General features: G+C 33.6%; 2 protein-coding genes across 6 annotated transcripts in view; one reads left to right on the top strand and one right to left on the bottom strand.

Annotated features, from left to right (window-relative positions):
* LOC108907259 (RAD50-interacting protein 1) overlaps positions 1–3,400 on the bottom strand; it is a 24,831-nt gene extending 21,431 nt beyond the window's left edge. Inside the window, exon 1 of the mRNA XM_018710855.1 lies at positions 3,381–3,400. The gene's annotated coding sequence lies outside the window, so the exon portion shown is untranslated. The remainder of the gene's footprint in view (positions 1–3,380) is intronic.
* The window catches only part of LOC108907260 (mitochondrial uncoupling protein 4), a 22,955-nt gene extending 319 nt beyond the window's left edge, over positions 1–22,636 (top strand). The window contains exons 1-7 of one of the 5 annotated variants that reach the window (XM_018710859.1): positions 181–254; positions 14,526–14,642; positions 15,626–15,711; positions 15,783–15,987; positions 16,622–16,798; positions 16,861–17,083; positions 20,120–22,636. In XM_018710859.1, coding sequence (XP_018566375.1) covers positions 14,540–14,642; positions 15,626–15,711; positions 15,783–15,987; positions 16,622–16,798; positions 16,861–17,083; positions 20,120–20,294 — 969 coding nt within the window. In that variant the 5' untranslated portion in view covers positions 181–254; positions 14,526–14,539 and the 3' untranslated portion in view covers positions 20,295–22,636. Of the gene's footprint in view, positions 1–180; positions 255–13,829; positions 13,879–13,927; positions 13,967–13,998; positions 14,462–14,525; positions 14,643–15,625; positions 15,712–15,782; positions 15,988–16,621; positions 16,799–16,860; positions 17,084–20,119 lie in introns of those variants that run through there. The other 4 variants (XM_018710856.1, XM_018710861.2, XM_018710858.2 and 1 more) reach the window with 4 other exon arrangements.
* Positions 22,637–23,589: the final 953 nt, after the last annotated feature.

Consider the following 23,589-nt stretch of genomic DNA (forward strand, 5'->3'; position numbering starts at 1 on the left):
CACACCGATACCAAGTGACCGCATTTCGTTTACACTTCGTGCACTGAAATGGCACAATTTATTTTTGTTTTGGACGAATGCAAATCGGTTATTTATGTAAGCGGGCGGAATTTACAATAATTATGTTTATGCATATGGGATTCAGTTTACAATCTACACACTTGGAATTAGGTCGTTTAATTGCACTCGAAAGAATAATCACTTTTATCACTTACATGTAAATACGTACCTAGTTTTGTTTAGCTCCAACTTACGTAAGTTTGCCTTATTTTTATCTGTACATTTAAATTGTAGATACGCTGCGCTTTCTCGGGAGTCTATTTTTTAAGTTTAATTTTGGGACTGAATGAATACAAGGTTAATATTCCTCGTCAGTACGTTTGATAAAGTAGTAAACCGTACAAAATACTGAGATATGTCGAGTGTCGTTGTTTTTAGTTGATATCGATGATGCGGATACGCAGATCTGTGTCCCATATCTAGCATCCAAAAGTCTAAAGGATATATAATAATTATGACAAATAAAATTATCGCTGTTTAGTTTTTTTGTTTGACTGGTTTGATTAAGTGAACAAGCATGTTTTTGTTGAAGAGTTACGACAAAAATTTAATTTCTTCAGGTAGGTTTCGTCCAGTTTTATTTCGCTTAGCTACCTAGATCAAATTTAAAAAATGTACATAGGAACATAAAACTCGAAATTATCAAATTGTCTGTATTTTGTTAGATATTAATCTGTTTTCAATGACGTACATTCTTAAATAAATAATAAATAAAGGAATGTATAAATTAATGTTAACTAAATACTGCTTAATATTTACATAGGATAGTAGTAAATAATTATTTGGAATTGGTCAGTATGATTCATATTGTCTGTTTGCGCGGATGCATAATTTTTCTTTTCCAATTTTAATATTGGACTTTACTCAGCTGAGCTTTCCTTTACAAGGTTAATTCTGTTATCAACTAAATTTGTTTTTTAACTTTATCAAGTTATTAATACGATATATCGATAAAAAGTTAGGGTATGTACCTACATTTATTGTACGTACGTATCAATATTTGAGAAATCCTACAAAGATAATAATAAAGTAAATAAAAGCATCCTTCACAAAATGCACAATAAAAATAAGTTGAAGGGTTTAGATTGTTTCAAATTATTGAGGCCCGATATCTTACATCAAATTGCACTTACATCATGGGGAAATTGACCATTTTATTATTTTTTTTTATTGTTGTAAATCATAGTAGGTATTTAGTACAACGTATTTATTTTATTTGTTTATCAAGATAAGCGCTAGAAAAATTGATTTGAAATTTAAATATAGTAAAATCTAATTCATATAATTTTAAATGTTTTATAGCCATTATACTATCTTTATACAGAATGTTTCGGTTTATGTTTCGATTATTCCTTCATAGAATTTTTCAGTGTTGATATTTGAAAAAATATACTTTATAAAGTACCTATTTCCGATTTTAATAAAATTATATTTAACGATTTGTCTGATTAAAATGAAACATTTACTTTTGATTAGGTATAATGTCACTGCTTGTGCATCTCATTGTGGTAATTATAATAAAAAAATCTTATTTTATTTTAAAAACGGGCCATTTTTGACTTATTTTTGCTTTTTTAACTTATATTAAGTCAGCCACCAAGTGCCGGAGATTTTCCCCGGAGTTTTTACAGGACTCTTTCTCTGGAGTTTCCCCCTTGGAGTTTTCTCCCGGATTTTTCCCGAAGTTTTTTCCCCGGAGTTTCTCGATATTTTTTCTGTGGTGGCACCGCGTTTTCCAATTCCTCAAATGTTGCAAAATCATAGAAATGCTTCTAATAATTCTGATTCATGGTGAATGTCCCATGGATATAAAATAAATTCAAAATAATCTTCATTAGAATAATTATTTTGCATTTTTTTTGTTGATCAAATACATGAGACTTGTAGAATAGGTACCGAATGACACTGTTTTACCAATATTTGCCTTTCAAGGTACATTTGATGATATTTTTAACGTCACATTATTGAGAATGTAAGAAAACGGCAAATATCTGAGAACATCGAAATGTAACCCCTATAATGCGTATATTGGTAAAAAGGTAATTTAAATTTCTATAATATGGTGCAAAAAATACAGGGTGTTCCATTTGAATTAAACAGTTTAGTCGGTTTTAAGTTTTTAAAATGGTTCATTTGGTATAATTTTCTTCAGGTGATTTTGATAGTAGAAGGTAGTGCAAGTGAAAGCTTCCAGAACGAAGAAATATACAAGGAATTTTCGAAACGCTTGCAACTGTCAAAATATCTATAAAATGTCGTTTATCTCGAAAACGGTTAGATTTAGATACGAGGAAGCTGTAACATTTTTTACTTATTTTTAATTTGTCTTGTCGATAATGCAAAAATATACAGGGTGTTCCATTTAAAATAGCATTTAACATTTTTTACTTATTTTTAATTTATCTTGTCGATAATGCAACAATATATACATTTTCAAACTTGAAATCGAAGTAGTCTGAAATATTCTAATGGGCCGTCACCGTAAGACAATGAATAAGAAAAAATGCTAAATGAGCTAGTTGGAACAATATAAAAAATTTTATGTACGTACGTAATTAAATAAAAATATTATTGCATAATGTGCAGTAAGAAAAAATGATTATAAAACATTTGTAACCTCTCAAAACATTGTGATACCTAAATAATGCCCAAAATAAATTAAGCCTCAGATGTTCCCCAAGGGTCGATATGAGGTATTTGTATTGTTTTAATTGATGATCAGTGACTTCGAGTACTTTTTATGTTAAAATGTTACGTTAAATCTACTTTATAATAAAAAAAAATCGGAGTAATTTATTTGTATCACTTACAACTATATTGTTTTACGATTTAAATGTAATCCCTTTAAAATATTTTTACAGTGCGGTAATAAATTTAAACATCCACTGGATTTAACTAAGCAATAAAAATATAAAGAATTTCCAGTTAGTCTATAAATAAAAGATAACTTTTATAATCAATATTTCATAAATTCAAGTAGGAATTCATAAAATTGCGATTTGGCAGATTTTGGAGAAACCAGAACAATATCATCAATTTTTCTCATTTCTATTTTATTAGATTTGTCGTTTATCAGTCTGTGTATTTAAATATTTATTATTACTTCTGATAAATAGCAATGTTTTATTTATTGCGATCTCGATTAAGCCGGTCTAATTGACCGATCAGCTTTTGAAAATAACCGAGATTACACCAGATTTCAGGTAAATAAAGCCCCAGTAAAATATTTACGATTCGCGATCATATGAGTAATTAAATTCTTGATGGCTTGTTTACTATGCAGATTGATCTGTTCATTAATTACTATTATAAGTACCTACCTCGATCTCTACACGATTTTCGTCCCATATCGTAAAGTGAAAAACAGTATGTAGTTGTCAAGCTGTTTGGCGTGTTCCGATTCTGGTGCTGTTCAAAATAAAGGGAAGGGATGAAGACAGGTATCAATTTTATTCATTTCTTTGGCACTCAGCTGAAAAATTTGATCCTGCAAGGAAAAACGAGGCGATTTTGAGCTGTTTTGTTACATCTGTTGAGATGAGTAGATTTTTTTTAATAAAATGTCAAATTTTTTTATTTGCTCTTTAAAAACTAAAATAGTTTTCTATTTTAATGGCGAAAAATACCTATGAAACTTAGTTTATTTTAATGTTATCTATTATCGGATTGAAGATATATCAAATACTCCACCTGGAGGTGTCCGAAGAAGAGGACATTCTTCAGGTAAAATAAACATAAAAGTTAATTAAGTCCTAGCCTGGAAATGCTACAGGCCCTCATTTTTTTTTTAATTTCAAGACTAGGAAAACTAGATAACTTATCGCACTATGCAGCTGACTTTAGTTGAGGCCTATCTATCGACAGTTAAAAATAATTTACGGTTTAAAGATCGAAGAATTTTACAACAGTAGCTAGAGGTTTTTTAGCGCGTAGTAATCATAGTTGACAAGCAAATGCGCGAGATACATAGCCAATAGCCATACTGTGTCCAACATTGCAACAGGAACAGTATTTTTCGTATTTCATATAAGTAATTATATTATGTCGGTAATATAATAATAACCAACAAAGCTTTGACTGTGTATTATATATGGGGTCATTCCATGCCCAATCACTGAAGTCGAGACCGGACCATTTATAACTTTCCTGATTTTTTGGTATTATTTAGTACCCATTTAGAGTAGCTTTCACGATTTTTTTTAATATTTTTATTTCGACCCCTCAAAAAGTTATGAGCATCTGATTATTTTGGTTAAAATATCTTCAAATACCTGTAACCTGGCAAAAACTAAAGACATACTTACACTTTTTTTTTCATTTTTTTCGTTTTACATTGTAGTTTTATAAAAACTAAAATACAAAAATAATACAATTATAGTTTTGTAAGATGTTTTTTGATTTGTTAAACCAAAAAAGTACTTCTGTGGCGTTTTTTTTTTTATTGAAAAATTCTCAATAAAATCGTCTTTGAATATGCAAATTCCTGAAACAGGTTCGAGAGTGGGTCCTTTTTTTCTACATTTAATTCGTAGTAATAATTAAATAAATATTAATAAATAAACATAAAAGACATACTTTTGCGTTATTAACAACGCGAATTTTGAAAAATAACAGAAAATTTAAGGTTAAGTTAAGTTTTCGTATTGCAAAAATAACCATACCCTTTTTTTTAACTTATTCGTGCTCTAACATTGTTAAACTACATGTATTTGCATATTTTTTTATGTTTATTTTCTGTTTATATTTTACCATGCAATACCAATAGCGCGACAAAAAAATTTTGCAAATTTTTTTTTTATTGCTTTGACCAAATAGCCTGTTTATTCAGCTTCAATTTCCTTTTTTCTTAAATTTCGATACGACCATATTTCATCGAAATATCGAACTTTTAATGGAAAAGGGTCCTTTTGTCTTCAAGCATCGATTACTCTGCGACAAATGGTCGTACAGAGAATTGAAGGTCAATTCCGAAAACTGGAATAAATTTCCTACATGCTGCCGAACTTTTCGGATTTTTTTTTTTATTTTTTTTTTGAATTTTAAGAAACAGGAAAAAGGGTAATTTATGGTTTTTTAGATAATTGACGGCTAAATTATAAATATTCACGAGATGACTAATATTAAGCGTGACTTTTACAGTTCGATATACCCAGAAGAACCCTGTGAAATTCCATCTCGATCTAGCGAACCGTTTCTTTGTTTCAGTCAAACTTTTGAAAAAAATTAAAGGTAATCATGATTAAAATGGAAAAAAAAATATGTTTGAGGTTTTCTCACATTTTTACCGCAAATAACGTTTAAATTGATGAAAAAAAATATTTTTTTTTCGAAAATTTTTTGAAATTTTAGAATTTTTTTTTTGTGTTTTTGGAAAACCTTCCGGACATTGAAGAAAACAAAATCCAATTGTTTCCAGCACGATTCGGCTATTTCGTCCTATGCTTCTGTTCATCAACTTTTAATTAAATTAAAATTAAAGTTGACCCAAACCAGATTTCGACCCCCATTCATACCGCATTTTGAGACAAATTTCTAATTATTTTTTGTGCAGTATGTAATCACTTAAGAAACAGTTTTTTTTTCAAAACTACCTTTTTTCTTATCTGAAAAAAAATTTAAAATATATTTTTTTTTTTTCATCAATTTAAACGTTATTTGCGGTAAAAATGTAAGAAAACCTCTAAACACATTTTTTTTCCAAGGATCCTTTTGCATTAAAAGTCCGATATTTCGATGTAAAATGGTCGTATCGAAATTTAAACAAAAAGGAAATTGAAACTGAATAAACAAGCTATATGATCCATGCAATGGCTTAGCTGAAAACAAATTTTCCAAGTCCGTAGACTCGGAAAAAAATTGCAAAATTTTTTTGTCGAGCTATTATTATTATTATTATTATTATTACCTTAGAGCTTCAAAATGCTTTTTTTTAATTCCCAATACGACCATTTTTCACCTAAATACAGTCTGTCAAAAATCACGGAAAAATTTGACTCTTTAATTTTTTGCATTAGCAAAACAAAAATCAAGTGAAATTATTGTTATGCAATTTACTCCAAAATATAAGTACCTACATAATTACTAAAATTTGATTGAAAGTTATGTCATTTTCATATATATGTAAAGGTTTTTTTTTAATTTTTTGCTTCTAGGAATTTATCCTTAAAATAACACTAAAACAAGTGAAATATCTGGGATTTCTAATCCTAACGTACTAAAATGAAGTTTTCGTGACAGAAACGGCGATAAAATTAAGGCTGACATGGGATCAGATAGTGAAAAGCAATATATTTCCCTCGTATCGATTATCTCGACACGATTTTACTATTTTTGAACCGCTCGATAATAATAGTACGGCGAAAACCCCATTCACCTTGCCCATTAACGAGCTAATTTTTTGTATAGCGATGCAGATTTTTGTAGAAATAGAAATAATAGTATATGTCGGCATCACCCTTGTAACCGCTTATAAATTCGTAGCCTCTCGAAGAACTGTCGGCGTCGATGGAATGTTGAGGGCTTGTTTTTGTTTATGTTACAGAAATATTAGAGTACCAAATTGTTATCTCTTCAGGGTTAAGTTTTAGCCTGTGTGTGAAAGACCATCATTGTCTAACTTTCGTAAACACTTCCTTATATGGTCCGGGAAGCAACTGGATCATTCAATTGATGAAACAACCATAGCCGTGTGGCTTTTACTATTATTATTATTATTGTTTTGATAGAGAAGTAGTGAACAGGTTGCTAGGGCTGACAGTGGCGGACCGTTAGTTCCTATTTTATAATTTGTATAACAGCTCCCGTACTTTAGTGTTCGAACTTGTAATAAATAATGTCACGTCACCCGTGTATTATTTCGATGGAGACAACGGAGTAAACTAATTCCCATGTCCACCAAGTGTCTCCGACATACAGGGTGGGCTATTAGTGCGAAAAAGTACACTAACTCCCTTGTTACTTATAATACAGAAAAAAAGTTTATATAAAAGTTGTACAGAATCAAGAAACCTAAACTACAAAATTAATTTCAAACAAACAGAGCGATGAGTAAAAACGGGACACGCCAAACATTACATTTTTTAAATGGAACACCCTGTATATTTTTAAACAGTTGGATTTCTGAGAAAATTCTATATATGTATGGCAATATAAACAGTATATCATTGTAGTGCGGGGTTGCCAAGTTATGTAGAAAATTCTTAGAATTTTGGAAAAAACATGACCTCGAAGAAGTTGTATTAACTTTCAACTACTAACACTTGGAGCAAAAATATTTGACAGAATTATAGGCAAATGTTATACAAAGGCTCCTATATTAGCTAATATCGATATTTTATACAGGGCATTTTTTTTAAGACGATAATTTTTAGAAAGTTCAAACTTGATATTCTAAAATTTTTCAAATGGAACACCCTATATTTTATTGTTTTATTTTATTCGCATATCACTCCACTTCAACTTTTATTAAGCATGTTCTATACCTAAAATTGTTAGTTTTTAAGATATGGCAACATTTCTGAAAATACTTAATTTTTATTATTTTCGGTCGCACGAGATGGCTTTGGAAAAAACTGTCACATTGTGTCAACCTGTCTATACTATAAAATAATTTAGTTATACTACATATTTGTGTATAAAAAAATCTTAATAGAACATAACAACATAGTTTATTTATTAAATGGAAATTAAATAAGAAAATAGATACGAAAATAAATCAAATATTTAATTTTACAACAAGTGTTCAAAATAACGGCCGTCTTGGTTTAGACATAGCTCTACACGTCGTTCCAATGTGGTGTTAACACATTATTCAGAATATCAATGTTGATATTTTGAAAAATTCGTCGAATTCGGTTTTTCATATCCTCTTTAGTAGTAGGGCGAGTTTGATATACCCGATCTTTTACATATCCCCACAGAAAATAGTCCATTTTTGTCAGATCAGGCGACCTAGCAGGCCAACTAATTGGTCCACCTCTTCCAACGCACTTCTCTGGAAATTCATTGTTTAAGAATCTACGAACTTCCTGCGTGTGGTGTACAGGGGCTCCATCATGTAAATACCACATCATCTGACGAATATTTAGCGGTATATTTTCTAATAAATTTTCCATAGTATTTTGTAGAAAATGAAGATATAGTTGCCCTGTTAAATGTTCGTCGAAAAAATAAGACCCAATAAAGTAATGTCCAATAACCCCGCCCCAAACATTGAGTGACCACCGGATTTGACTATGTGTCCTTATAAGCAACGGATTTTCAGAAGCATAATAATGAAAATTGTGTCTGTTCACGCTTCCATTTTTGTGAAACCTTTTAAATTTTTTAAATAAGCTATTTCGATTGGAAATTCAATTCTCTAAATGATTTTTCCTATGAACTATAGCGAGATTTTGCTTCGTTTTCGAGCTACAATTAAAATACTGAAAGGGGTGCATTTTCACCCCTATCTCCAATTTCCACCCTCTAATTGAATAGCACTCCGCGGTTTTTTCATCTAAAATGACCCTTTGAACGATTCATGCAATAAAATTGCTTGAACGTCATAGTTCCTTTAACCCTTTTTTTATACAAGGTTATCCAAAAGTCCCGGTACCGCAGAAAAACTTTCGAAGAAAGTACTTTGGAAAAGAATGTTTCAGACAAAAGTGTAAGGATTTTTCCCTGGCTATCTGATGGTGACCTTGGATTTTATATTGACTTTGACCCTCAAGGTCATTTGAAGGTCAAGTTATTCGAAGAATGCATTGAAGTTATTTGCTATAGTAGAGGTCTTTTAATATCTCATGAGCCGCGAAAGGCGTGGCGTATCCCCATAATTCTTCTAATAAGCACGTTGTGAAAACATTGACCCAGAACTAGACCATGTGCATCATTACAAGTAGACATGAACTAAGGCGCTCGGGCATCAATAAAGTCAACTGGCGAACGTTCGTTATATATATTTTTATTGTTTAAATTAAAATAATAAAGAATAGGGCATTTTATTATAATATTTGTAATCGGATCAAAGGCTTGTTTACGCTAGAGCTCGAGAGAGACTGTGAATAATAGGTGCAATGTTTTTAGGATGTAGAATAATTTAGGCGACGGTCGGAATTATGTTTCTGCGCATATGAAGGTCAAAGCTCATAAGATTTTAAAACATCTCTACCTTCTACTTGTCTTACGACTTGAATGAAATTGCGAATAATAAGAAAATAATCCTACAATGGTTCTATTGTTACAATTTCTTCATGAATTTATGATCATCAATAAATTAGCGTCAATTTTGTGTATTACAAATAATTATTTTTTTTTCAAATGAAGTTTCACTTGTCAAAATTTATCTTTTCTAATCTGTCTTAAAAAGTTGATATTTTAATTCTGTTTCCCAAGTATCAAAACAACACTTATGAATCAATATATATTAAAATCTGATAGCTCCGTCTGCGTCGCACGATCGGGCCGAAAAAGGGCCGACTTTGGATTGCAAAGGCTTCGCCCCCGGATCGCGCAGCGATCCCCGGCGAAGCCCGAAGGGCTTCGCCTTCCTAGCTACGTCGCGCCGTCGTATTTACAACACGGCGTCTCGACGTCTTCGAGGCGATTTTTCCCGTTTTCCGGAAGCCTACGGGGGGCGTGGCCCAATTTTTGTGTGAACGGCGATAGTCCGACACGCCCTCCCGCTGAAAGCTGACGGTCGCCGATCGCCTCGAATCGCGCGCGGTACGGCTTTTTTATTTTTTATTTCCCCCATTTTCTACGATATTTCATTTAAAACCGTGCCGAAAATACTCATATTCGTCGACCGGGTGCCTTCTTCCAACTTTTTATGTACAAATTTCCGCGAAATCAAACGCGGGATTCGAAATGCGGCCGTAAATACGTTAAAATGCACTGTCTAGGAAGGCCGAAAAATTGTGAATTTTGCCGCATAAAATTTCTTCTTCGCGAGCCTCGAAACGGCGTGCGACTTGGCACAGTTACTCAGTCGTTCCTCCTTAGTCGTTCGGGGGCATTTTTGTAACGTTTTTTTCGCGTTTTCATATTTAATTTTGCCTTCTTTTTGGGGTCTGCTCGACGACAGACGACCATTTCGAAAGCCGTAAGATTGAAGCTTTAAGACACGCCCACCGGGAGAAAATTGGAACGTCGTTAGAAACGTCAGATTAATTATGTCAAAATAATTTCACGCCAAACGCGAAAGACGTCTGTGGGGTCGCGACGAACCGTTATTTTACCTTACTAGGCCTTTTTTAACCTTAATACATTGCTACGCCACGACATATACAGGTATTTCTTATTATTAGGTTAGGTTGTTATTTACATTTTCGCAGCTCTACCGTTTGACATGCCTAGGATTACGATACCTGTCCCCCGAATAAACGTAAGTACTTGCCCTCTAAAACAGCATAATTTTAAACCAATCCATAGTACCTAAACCCTTGAACCTTTGTATTAGTACATTTGCTTCGTTAATTTACTATATTGCATTCGTATCTATTACTCCCCAAACGTCAAAAGTTAAGAATAAGTTGGAGTTAAAGACTCTTTCAAGTTATAGGATGTCGTTATTTATCTGTGTTATCTCATTGTGGATCTTTTGCGAGACGACTTTGTGTTAGAAAAATGCAAATTTAACATTACAAAAATTGTTTATTACTTCAGCTGTGAACGACGACACTACGCGCTCAAGCCAGATTGGAAAACTACCATTTTGGCGGACGGACTGGGTTTCTCCGCGAGATCCGAAGCGGCATAACCGCGCCTCATCTCCCTTCGTTCGTCGCTTAATGAAATTTTTGCAACTTTATATTCGCGTTTTCAAATGTACCTTTCTGGGTGGACTTCTCACTGACATACGGCCATTTTATAAGCGAAATAGAGATTCAACCAGCCCTGAACGCAAATCGACGAAAATCTAAAAATCACGAAGAATGTCAGATTGAAACGTCAAAATAAATTTCGCTATATTTGACGTTTCCAATTGAGGTTAGAATATCACAACGAACCATAGATCGATGGAAGGAAAATACTAATTGATATTTGACGTATTCCGTAAGTAATTTAGGTTAGGAAACCAGACGGGACCATAGAACTTATAAACTACTGGATTCGCCCGACTGTCATTTTGCCAATATAAACGGCAATGGCATAGACGTGTGCGAGAGAGATAGAGCTGGTGCGGGCTAATGCTTCGTTCTTAAAACTTCAAGTATCGCGCGAATTAAATTGAATTTCTCTTCTTTTAACAATACATATTTGTACGACTAATTTTAATTAATTATTATTAACGAATAAGAGCATAAGCACTCTTTGTTTATATAGAATTTTTGTACAAATTGGAGGTATTAAAGGGGGAATGTAATAATATTTTTTTTTAAATCTTTTCATGAAAAGTTATATAGTTGCTAACCAAAGGGTTTTTTGAAAATCCATATACTGCATGTTCTACATAACTGACCCAAGTCAAAATTATCGGTCTAGAGACTTCTGTATATTTCAGAAATTTATTGTCGCAATATTTTTATAAAAAATCTTATATTGTAGAACTCAGAGTCATTTTGCAAATTTATATACTGAGTGTTTCATAAAAATGACACAGGCGGACTAGGATTTTTTTCTCATTTCACTACCTACCTAAATTTTCAAATAGATATTTCTACACACGGTGTCAAATGTTTCTTGCAATTTATGTACAGGATGTTTCATAAAACTGACACAGATGGACCAGATTTTCTCTGATTCATTTTGTTAATTTTTTCATGAAATCTTTTGAAGTTGTATATTTACTGACCAGCCGCTTTTTAGAAAATCCATATATGTACTGGGTGTTCCATAAAATTGATCCATATCTGAAACGGTCAATTTTTATCCTTTTCACTTTTAACTTTGTCTTTATTTACTAAAGTCTTTTAATGAAAAATTGTATACTTATTAACCAGTTGTCTTTTTGAATTTTTATACTGAGTATTTATGACCAATAGAACGAAACATTCCTTAATGTTTTTTCCTTTTCTATATTTTGTACTGAAGTCTGCAATATTTTTATGAAAAACCCGACTAACCAGGTGTTTTTTGCAATTCATGTACAGGATGTTTCATAGAACTGACACAGGTTTGTTCCTTTTCACTTTTAACTTTGTCTTTATTTACTAAAGTCTTTTAATGAAAAATTGTATACTTATTAACCAGTTGTCTTTTTGAATTTTTATACTGAGTATTCTACAATTCTGATGCAGATTAAAATTACGAATAGAATGTTTTTTCCTTTTCTATATTTTGTACTGAAGTCGACAATATTTTTATGAAAAACCTTATATTCTACTAACCAGGTGTTTCTTGCAATTTATGTACAGGATGTTCCATAAAACTGACACAGGTGTACCAGATTTTCCCTTATTCATTTTGTTAATTTTTTCATGGAATCTTTTGATGAAAAGTTGTATATTTATTGACCAGCCGCTTTTTAGAAAATCTATATATGTACTGGGCGTTCCACAAAATTGACCCACATCTGCTGAATTACGGGCAATTTTTTCCTTTTTCACTTTTAACTTTGTCTTTATTTACTAAAGTCTTTGAATGAAAAATTGTATATTTATTAACCAGGTGTCTTTTTGAATCTTTATACTGGATGTTCCACAAAACTGATCCAATTACCAACAGAACGAAACTTTCCTTAGGTATATTTGTTTCCATTTCTACAGTTTGTACTGAAGTCTGCAATATTTTTATGAAAAATCTTATTCCCTACTAACCACATGTTTTTTGCAATTTATGTACTGGGTGTTTCATAAAACTGACACAGGTGGACTAGGTTTTTCCTTTTTCATTTAACCAGATGCCTTTTTTGGAAGTTTGGAAGAAACTTTTCTTAGTCTTTCCCCGAGCGGGGCCTACTCTTTTTTGAAAAACGTTCTCATTAAACTTTTATATACGGGGTGTTTAAAAACTAAAGTACAGGGTGTTTCAAAAAATATTATATTTACTAACCAGCGAGGAGAGCACCGCGGAGCGGTGCTCGGGCCGCGCGCAGCGCGGCTCTAGGGCCGAAGGCCCGAGAGAAAGGTCAAACTTCGCGTCAGCGAAGTTTGCTTACCTTTCTAGTAAGACAATTAATATTTGATGGTTTATTTTTTTTAAATAATTGACCTTAATACGTTTCCTTTTTTTTTGGTCCGGAGTCGAAGTCTAGAATCTAAATTAAAACCATAATCTTGTTCTGAAGCTCTAATTTCGATGCTGACATTATCTTAATATTTTAACGTTCATGGATTGTTGATATTTCATTTAGTTTTCGTTATATTCTCATTTAATTGAACGTTTAAGTATTAGTAAACTGGGGAAAACTTCCACGAAAACGTGTCAACTTTTGAAACAAGCTATACGGGGATGTTATGCTCTGGGTCGTATGTTACCAATGGTTTTCACTATTTAATAATTTTCAGATGTTTTCTTAATCTGCTTCTTAATCTAGGATCAGAATTACCTATTTTAAATCTAAAATTGCGGTTTTGTTCTCCTAACAAAGCAAATTTTTTTAATTACGATAATTCCTTGGATGGTTAGAAATACTGTTGCGTTTTTTTTGTAAATTTTTCTTTTACAATAAAAATAATTACTGTGTTGTCTTTCACCATTGAAATACATTTTTACCTAACTCGTAAAACTGGACAAACACTTTTCTACGAAAAATGCGTGCACCTTTAAATTTCGTAATGCATGGGACAAAGTCCACTTTATTTTCACATTTGAATGAAAACAAGTGAGCACTTTGACTTCGCTTTTAATAGTTTTACGTGGAAGTAAAAACAATGCACATACAAATAATAGGTATGCAGCTAGGGTTGACATTTACAATTTCTTTGTCGTTGTGTTGTGAACCAATTTTTTCGGCTTGCATATTTTTTCGTGATTCAAGGTTTTCCGGCACTGTGAATTTTGCGTTTGTTCGCGACCTTTGTTGCAGCTGGCTGATTGTTACTAATTAGAATAATTAATTGCTTCAGCTTTAGCGTTTGTGCAATTAATCATAATAATAATGATATTCGATAAAAAAACTCCGAATGTTTTCGTTAGATAGCGAAATGAAGAGTAACACCAAAAATAATACATGAACCGCTCGACATTACCTAAATAAAAACAATTTTTTATCTTTTCGTATTCGTCTTTGTTTACATTCGGCGTCGGGATATATCAACAAACTTTTTGTGAAATTATGAAATACATAAGTACTTAATAATAAATTTTTCTGAGAACTCTGTCCAAAAGTTAAATAAACGCTTTGTTGAAATTGCTTGATTTTGCTTCAAAGTTTCGAATATTGCGGTCGGTGGTGCAACTACATTAATTGTTGTCTTGAAGTTTCGCGCTTGTTGTAACTCGTCAGTTGGGAAAGCTTAGGACCGCCATCAAAGTGTGAAATTAACAAAAAGTATGTATTTAAGATTAAACAATATTAATAGACAATTTTGTTGCAGGAGATCTAGCGAAAATGCCCCCCGTCCCACCGCAGAAGGCAGAATTTCCAAAATTCGTAGACTCGTTATGGTGCGTTTACATAGTATCCGTCTTGGCTGCCTTTAATGCAGAATTTGGTAAGCAAAATATATCCAAATAGGATTCTGTTAATAGCTTTTATTATGTAAGTAAACAAAGTAATGAACTAATAAACGAAATACATGAACTAATCAAGAATATATTCCCCTACATTATTTACGATTGTCTCCCAACAATTTGACAGTTTTTCTATGCCACGTTTGAAGAAATCTGGTGGTTTGGAAGTGAACAAATGTCGAGCTATGTCGCCATTTATTCTTTGTCCGCTTAGATGCCCTACATCAGCTTACACACGTGGGTACAAACTTTTGATCGGAAGTTGTTTTCTATTATGACGTCACGTGGAGAGTAAATAGCGATTTGTGGATATTCGTGTCGGACTAACGGGCAACGCTGTTAATAATACGAATCTATATTTATAGCTTGATTTTCGTGTCCTAAAGTGGTGCAAATTTCGTGTATATGTATTACGCGTATTTGTGATTGATCTATACAAAATTTTTGATAATTGATAATTGCTTCAGTGGCGCAACTTGGGGTAGAAAAAAAGTCACTTCTTCTCTACACCTATGTCTCCATACTATAAAAATTATGTTGTTGACCATGTAATAACCCCAATCAATACTGCCCTGTACACAGAAAACATATGTTTTACAATTCAATATGTTTTTCACTCAGTTTTTGTCTACCTATAGTTAAAATTTAATTCATACAGACGGGACTACTGTATGTATATATGTCTGTATTCAAGTTTTATTTATTTGTTTTACTGTGGTAATTTTCTAAAAATAATAAATTGATTTTATTGATGGCTGCTATTAACTGTAATATATAGCTGATTCATTGCAAAGCATTAAAATAAATAAGTAGTAACTAAACATAGACTGTCTTGATCGAAATTGCATCAGGTTTTCAACCACCATCAAAATGATGTGCTTTACATCAAATAAGCATTAAATTAATGTGTTATATGAAAAAAACTAAATAATTCATTTCATTAGATACTTATTTTTCATTTCAGTTACTTACCCCCTTGATCTAATAAAAACAAGACTCCAGATACAGGGTGAACAAACGAACAAAAACAACAATGGCAAAATAGGCAAGGTAAGTTAAAAATTTAGATTTACTTTAGTGAAAAATGTACCTAACTTGAAGGGAATTAAAATTATTTTTAGGCACCGTACAGAGGTATGTTTAGAACGGCAATCGGGATAACGAAAGAAGAGGGTCTAAGTAGGCTGTGGCAAGGGGTGCACGCTGCTTTCGCCAGGCATTTGGTGTACTCAGGAACTAGGATAATTACTTACAAGGCCTTGAAGGAGAAGGTGTTCAAGCCTAATCCGCAGGAGAAATATTTCCCAGTGTGGCAGTCCGCCTTATGTAAGTCAAAATTTTGACAGATTGTAATTTTCGCCTAGTAGTCAGTATAGCTTTAGGACTTACTTCCTCTAAATGAGCAAGAACGACTTCAGATTGACTGATTGAAAGGGAACTAATACTTGAATTCAAATCGTATATCTACACTGGCCGAGATTTCCGCTCTGGTTACGGAACTGCGTGATCCCAAAGTCGACGTTCGATCACATTTCGGGGTAGCTGCGTGAGCATGGCTGTTTACTTCCGTGTCGTGGAATCGGGCCGTTATTCTAGATTTGTGTACAACAATGTGGGTCCTCCTAATCTAGCTTGTTGTGGCTTCTTGGGGTGTTTAGAACAATTCACAGCTCTGCGGACAATACCGACATAGGTAAAAATTTCGTCTTGTGTTTCACAGGAATGGTTGGCTGGACGCAGTTGAGCATCGGCAACTACTTTTGACTAGGTTTTCTGCGCGTAGAGGCTCTATAAATGGCTTCTTAGGTCAGATTTCAAAAATTGAGTGAAAATAAAAAGGTGTCTCGATTATAACGAACTAATAACTTCCTGTTGAATCTCTTGAACAATTTATCGGATCACAAATTGTTAAAGCTATAATCTGCTTTCCTAAAACATTTTTTTTTCCGATAATTTTTAGGTGGCATCACCGCAGGTGCGTTTTCTCAATACATTTCTAGTCCGGCGGATTTACTTAAAGTCCAACTCCAAATGGAGGGCAAGAGGAGACTCCTGGGCCTGCCCCCTCGAGTCCACGGCATGTACGACGCCTTCCAGAAGGTTTGGTCCAGCGGTGGGATCAGGGGTTTATGGAAAGGTAAATAGACCAAAATCGGTACGCAGTTACTTGTCATTTTCTGATGTTTTTTTTCCTTCCAGGGTCTGTGCCCAACGTTCAAAGGGCGGCTTTAGTGAATTTAGGTGATCTGACTACTTACGACGTGGCCAAGAGGTTCATCATGAGGCACACAAACTTACCCGACAATCATTTGGTCCACATGATGGCTAGCAGTTGTGCCGGTTTGGTCGCGGCGTCCATGGGCACTCCCGCCGACGTGATTAAGACTAGAGTAATGAACCAGCCCTTGGACGAAAAAGGAAGGTAAGTGGCAAGCGAAATTCCTAAAAGTGTTTAAAATAAAAGTACCGCCAAATCAATTTCTTCACATTTTAAAATCATTTTCGATTGTACAGGGTGTCACACTTTTCCTGCGTGTTGTCTAACAAAATATTTTCAAATGGAACACCATGCTGCATACTAATGCATTTTTGAATTTCTAGACATATCATTTTCGTGTTATTTGTTTTTTTTTTATTAATATTTGTAAGCTTCTTATATCTCTGAAATTAAATAATAACAAGACCAGATAGATTTTAAAAGATACAAATGTGTTTAAAAGGAAATCTATATTAAATATGACACAGACATATGCTTGATTTAATTTCTTGCTGATTATACAGGCTGACTATACTTTGCCAAAGGTTTTCGACACGCTATATCTGAATTCGACTTCAGATATGCTCAGATTTTAGAAATATTCTAACATAAAAGTGCGAAAAATACGATTTTTCGCTGTACGTGAGGTTATGTTATCACCAAGTAATTTTTCTCCAAGAAACTCGTTACGGCAACTGAGAGTACTACTTTTCTTCAAAATCCGTTTGAATTTTTCGAATATCTCTTTTCCTCTCCAGGAATCTGTGTGTTGTTTGTTTGCCGTACTCGTTAAAATTTGGAAAATTAATAGCATAATTTAAAAACTAACTAGAAAGGTAGGTAAGTCCGTTGACGAGACTTAACCTTTCTCTCGGGCCTTCGGCCCTCGGGCCGCGCTGCGCGCGCTCGAGCAGCGCTCCGCGGTGCATTCTCTGTGTTCGTAAATAATATTAATATAGGCACATTTTTCAAATGAAAAAAGAAAAAATGCGACCCGCTTCGCAGTTGCGAGTCTACAAAATGAGCTACGGTGATCTAACGGTGTGTGGAGCCTGCACGGGCTATTTGAAACCTCGGGTCTTCGCAAATATAAACACAAAATTGAAAATGTTCAAATCAAGTTTTATCGCGTCGCGTCTCTAAAAAATCGAAACCGATGCCTAACGGCAAAATAAAGACTCGGCCGGGAAAACGCGGCAAATGACAAAATTTATTTTGACGTCTTCACTGACGTTTGTCTCCATCTCTGTCTAAATATCGGATATACTTCGGGTATCTCTCTCCCACCGAAAAAAGTCAGTTTTCGGCGAGGACTCTTTAAAGCGGAAATTTCACATAGAAGGCGCGAACAGATCGCATTCAGAATACGACGTTGGGATAATAGCAGTCTATGTCAACTAGTTGATATCTTTAATATTTCTTTGAATAGATATAAAACCTCTGTAAGATATAATTTCTTATAGGTAATTTTTTTGTCTTTTTTTTGTATTCTCACATTAGTTAGATTATGTTTATATTGTACTTCATGACCTTGTTTTTTGTTACTTGTTCAGTGTTACCCTGTTATCGGGCTTTTAATCCTGTTGGGTTTCCTACTTCTTAAATAAATAAATAAAGGAAGGAAGGACCGAGGGGCCCTTCGGACCCCTTGGCTTGCCGCTTCGCGGCTCGCGGGAAAAACCTTCGATATAGCAAGTCATAACTTTTCGCGGCCGAGTGTGGGAGTGAGTGTAACGTACAGCTTTTAATATACAAGGTCGGAAAGTCCCCATGGTTCATCGGCCGTTACGTGAGAGCGATAAAGTAAATCATAGAAATCCGTGCGATAGAGAAAGATGGCTATAATGAAGGCGTCTAATAGTCACCGCCCATTTCGCCCTTCCACAAATAAGATGTGGATCTACGTAACTGCCGATGAACCATGGGGACTTTCCGACCCTGTATATGGAAACGGGAGAAGAACCAAATTACAAACACCTAAATTCCCACTGGTTATTAAAATTTTCCGGAGTCGCTGATTACGAATCTGTCAGAATTACAGAATTCAATAAACTATTTTTTTTACTCAAGTCGCCATATTGAATCCGCCATTTTAAATTTCCAATTTCTCGGAAGGGGAAAGAGATATCTGAACGATTCGAAATTGACTTTGAAAGAGTATTACTTTAAGATGCCTTAACGAGTTTTGTGGGGAAAATTACCTCGTGAAGTAACATCGTCGTCAAAACCCATCCGAAAAGTATAGACCATACTCTGGTTCAAAATTTTGTCGCTCTATGTTATTAAAAGTGTCTAGTTTTTATAGTTTCGGAATTTGGAATATATTCACAATTTTTTACAATTTTAGTTGCTATTACCGTTTTAAAAAATAGGTGCAACAATAATAATAGTTTTCAGGACCAAAAACGACCGTGAAATGTAGTGTACCGAAACTAAGTCAATGTTAGAGGTCATTGATACTAAGATTTACAAACTAAACACCGTGCTTTAAAAAAATATGTTGACAAAAAAGCGTTTTATTAAAAACTTGAAATGGTTATCAAACTTATTGATGTTGCGATTTAAGAAATTAGTTAAATTAGTATCATATGTGCTATCGGTCGATAGCCGCACGGTTTAAAGCGTCAGGACTTGCAGATAGCACACATCGATATGTGTGCTATCTGCCCGGGTTTCGAATCCCGTGGCCGGTAGACCGTAGATTAGCTATGCTTGTACGGAGGATTGGCACCCTCTGTACAGGTATGGTAGGGTGGAAGAATGTTGGCTTGGGTCAATGTGAGAGATTGACACCGGTTGGCATTTGACCACCCCCCTAATTAATGAGGTTTTCCAGGTTTCCCTCATTGCTGCACTGAATGGTGGTTAGGGCCTACCAACATAAGTCGTTCCTGCGCGCAAATGCGGCCTGCTTAATAATAATATGCCGCCTCCTCTCCCGCACAAGTCTCTGACTTCTGGGCTAATTCTCGTAGTTAGAATGAGGAGTAGAGATATTATTATTATTATTATTATTATTATTCTTATTATTATTATTATTATTATTATTATTATTATTATATGTTCACATATCTAACATATTACGTTACATTTATAAGAGATTCTCTTTGACTGTCGACTATTATTATTATTATTACTAGCTAGTATTACACAAGAATCGGTCTTAAGTGGAGCATATTATACCGTTTTATTTTTTTCTAGGGGTCTCTTATACACTTCCTCCATAGACTGCCTGCGGAAAACAGTCAGGCTAGAGGGCATCGGGGCTCTGTACAAGGGCTTCGTGCCCATCTGGATGCGGATGGCGCCCTGGTCCCTAACTTTCTGGCTGACCTACGAGGAGATAGTTAAGTTCATGGGGGCGGAAAGTTGGTAACCCGAGTTACCGGGCGAACATAGTACGAATCGTAGTGTGATATTCTTCGTCATCGAAAGGACAACACCAGCAATGCCAAGCTCCTCTATTTATCGTGTATTCGTTGTTCATAAGACACTAGATTAGGATAGGGCGGTGATGTCTTTCGAATGAAGGTGATTATGTCTGTTTTAAGTGTGAGGAATATGTTATAAGTCGGTCTGTTGGCGAGAGAAGGCGATGAATGTCAAAGTCGGAGTAGTCGATCTCTAACTGTGCTCTGTTTAGGCTAAGTTGGGCTTTCGTATAAATCTGATACGTTCGTAGGTATGGAAAAACTCGCGGTGGGAACCTTGAGAAGGTTAGGTTATGTTAAGAGGTACAAGGTCAGTCAAATTATCGCGAAGTTTCACAATTTAGGGATGAAAACTGTCGAAGATAGATTTGGTACATTGTTTTGTTTTGAATTGGAAATAAAGAGAGTTGGTTTTTTTATTCAGACATTGTCAGGACAGCGAAACAACATGTAACGTTTATTTTCAGTATGGTCGCCATATTGGATTTTTGATATTTTTTAATTCAGTAGGTATATTTTTCTGGTTACAATAAACTAAACGATGATATGGTTTGCTCCTTGTTATTGCCGAAATATAAAACATCCGCAAAGAGTGCTTTGAAAACAAAAGTATTGCTTCAATTTTGACAGTTCGGTAAAATTTTTCTTGGCAGTGTGTTTTGATAATTAAAAATGCAATTTTCACATGAAGGGGAGCGAGATATGCTCCAAACTTTTTGATTAATTGATTTGAAGACTATCGAGCTCTGTTTCATGTGTAAAATAACATTTAATTTATCCGAATTTTGACGTCAATGGAAATTGAACAGAACTGTCAAAATTTGCTTTTCGGATGTTTTGTTTTCAAAGCACTCTTTGTAAGAATGGACAATTTGGTATTTTGATGAAAACAAAAAAACTATCGAATGACACATCGTCAAAATCAGAAAAATACACTGAATTCAAAAATATGAAAATCCAATATGGCGCTTATAAGAAAAACAAAACTTGTTATGTTGTTTCTCCATACCTCGTACCTGTTAAGATAACCGAGATCTCAATAGTGCAGCATGAAACATGGATACCCTGTATGTAACAGATTGTTAGTCTGGTACAAGAAAAATCATAAAATTAAATGAAATATCAAAAGTAACACAATATCGTAATTTTTTCAATGGTATTTTAAGGAATTAAATACTAAAAAAGCTGTAAAGCTTGTTTCCTACAAATTTTTCCCAACTAGATCGTTCAAAAAATTATTGCAATTTGCTGTTATCGTCCACATCTTTTTACACATTTCAGCAGATTGGTCAATTTATTGGTCAAAGAGGCTACCAATCCAATAGAATCCAATGTTTAAATCTTAAATACTTGAAATATAAGCTATGTCAAAATTGTTGAATTTAACTAAAATTACTCCGTTTTTACCAGTTTTTGATCCTATGAATTACATAGATACAAGTAATATATACACTTTAATAAATTTCCCAGCTTGAATATATTGGCCAATAAGTTGGGGAACAATAGAATTGGTGCTAATTTATTCAACAATTTTGACACCTGTGTTTTGAAATATTTCAAAAATAGTCCTTATGTTGCTGTTATTGCAATTACTTTAGTCTGAAATACATTAAAAGTTTATTATGGCGTGTGGTTTATCGTTCGTGATTGCTTTTTTATTCGATAAGTTGGTAGCGGCCAATATATTGGCCAATTTATTGGCACATTTAAAAATGTGCCACAAATTGTGACATTTCTTGCTCAGTGCCAGAAAGAATTATTGGATCAAAAGTTTTTAAATGTTAAAGAGGTCGAATTTAAAAATTACATTAATGTGAATCCATGTGCAGTTGTTAAACCTACGAAATTTTCCAGGATAAAAATTCTTTCCTACGAAATGTGCTTAAGAAGTAGTGAAACAATTATCGCAGCAATAATGATGTAGGTTGTGAAATATGCTTTTCCGATTGGTTTTAAAATGTATACGAACCAAGTAATTGCGCAACTTTTTTCGATTATCGCTATTTAGGCGTATCGAAACAAATTTTATTTATGTGGGAATCAACTTAGACTACCAACTCAGCTCGGTAAGAGACTTGCACAAGCGATCTACATATAACGAAACAAATAGTCATATCCAGGGCAGGTTTTGGGCAAATAAAACATTTGCAAGTTCCAAAATAAATTTAACGACATTAATTGCGGTTTAATATATTTCAAACCGTAATAATATGTCTATTATTATCTTATTTGTTTATTTTATGATGTTTTTATGCAAGAGTAGAATTACATACGTCGGTTGTATTAAAAAAAGTTTACCAATTTCAATTTACGTTTCTCGATTTTTGTTTGTCCAAAGCCGTGCTGTTAGTGTAGAAAATAAGACTGCCATACTAGATTTTGTGTCAAAGTTGGCGCACAAAATGCTTAGATGTATCTTAGGAATCTTTTTTTTTTGGACGTTGTCTATAATATTCGGCAGGTAATCGGAAAAACGATTTTTTATTTCATTTTGGGTATTTGATTTTGGACGTAAAACATAATTTGTTATACGTTTACAGGGTGAAACAACAATATATAAAAAATGATGGAATGTACAAATATTTTCTTATATAAATATTTGCTCTCGTTTTGGAGATACAGGCTTTTAAACTTTCAAAAAATATATATGTATCTCTAAATGTCTTCTGAGCAAAAGAAGATATTGAAACCAAAACTATGTGTGTACAGTAAATAAACAAAGTGGCATCTAACGTGAAACAAATTAAGTCCCAAATCAAACTATAATGGCGTAATAGTGGCTTGGCGGATATAAGGTGTACCGATTACATTTTCCGTAAAAATTATGTCAATTTATTTCGAATGTAAATGATCTCTTAATTTTCTTTGCATAGTTTTTACTGTATTGGTACAAATTAACAATTTGTAGAGAAGATAAGTTTGGAATTATTAAAAAAAAACATTCGGAGATATTTAGAGATATAACCTCATTGAATTCACAAAAAAAATATTTAGAGATATAACCTCATTGAATTCACAAAAAAAATGGCTGAATTTACATGCCGTTATATCAATCAGTGGCGGAGACACTGAGAGACTACATCATTAAGAACCCAATTCATTTGATTCATTTCCACGAAAAAAGGTCTTTTCTAAACTAATGCAAAAAATTAAAGGGTTAAAAGAATTTTTCAAATATTTCTGTGATTTTTGACAGATGTATTTAGGTAAAAAACGGTCGTATCAGGAATTAAAAAAAAA

Source organism: Anoplophora glabripennis, unplaced genomic scaffold (assembly GCF_000390285.2).
Source record: "Anoplophora glabripennis isolate ALB-LARVAE unplaced genomic scaffold, Agla_2.0 scaffold168, whole genome shotgun sequence".
Classification (NCBI taxonomy): domain Eukaryota; kingdom Metazoa; phylum Arthropoda; class Insecta; order Coleoptera; family Cerambycidae; genus Anoplophora; species Anoplophora glabripennis.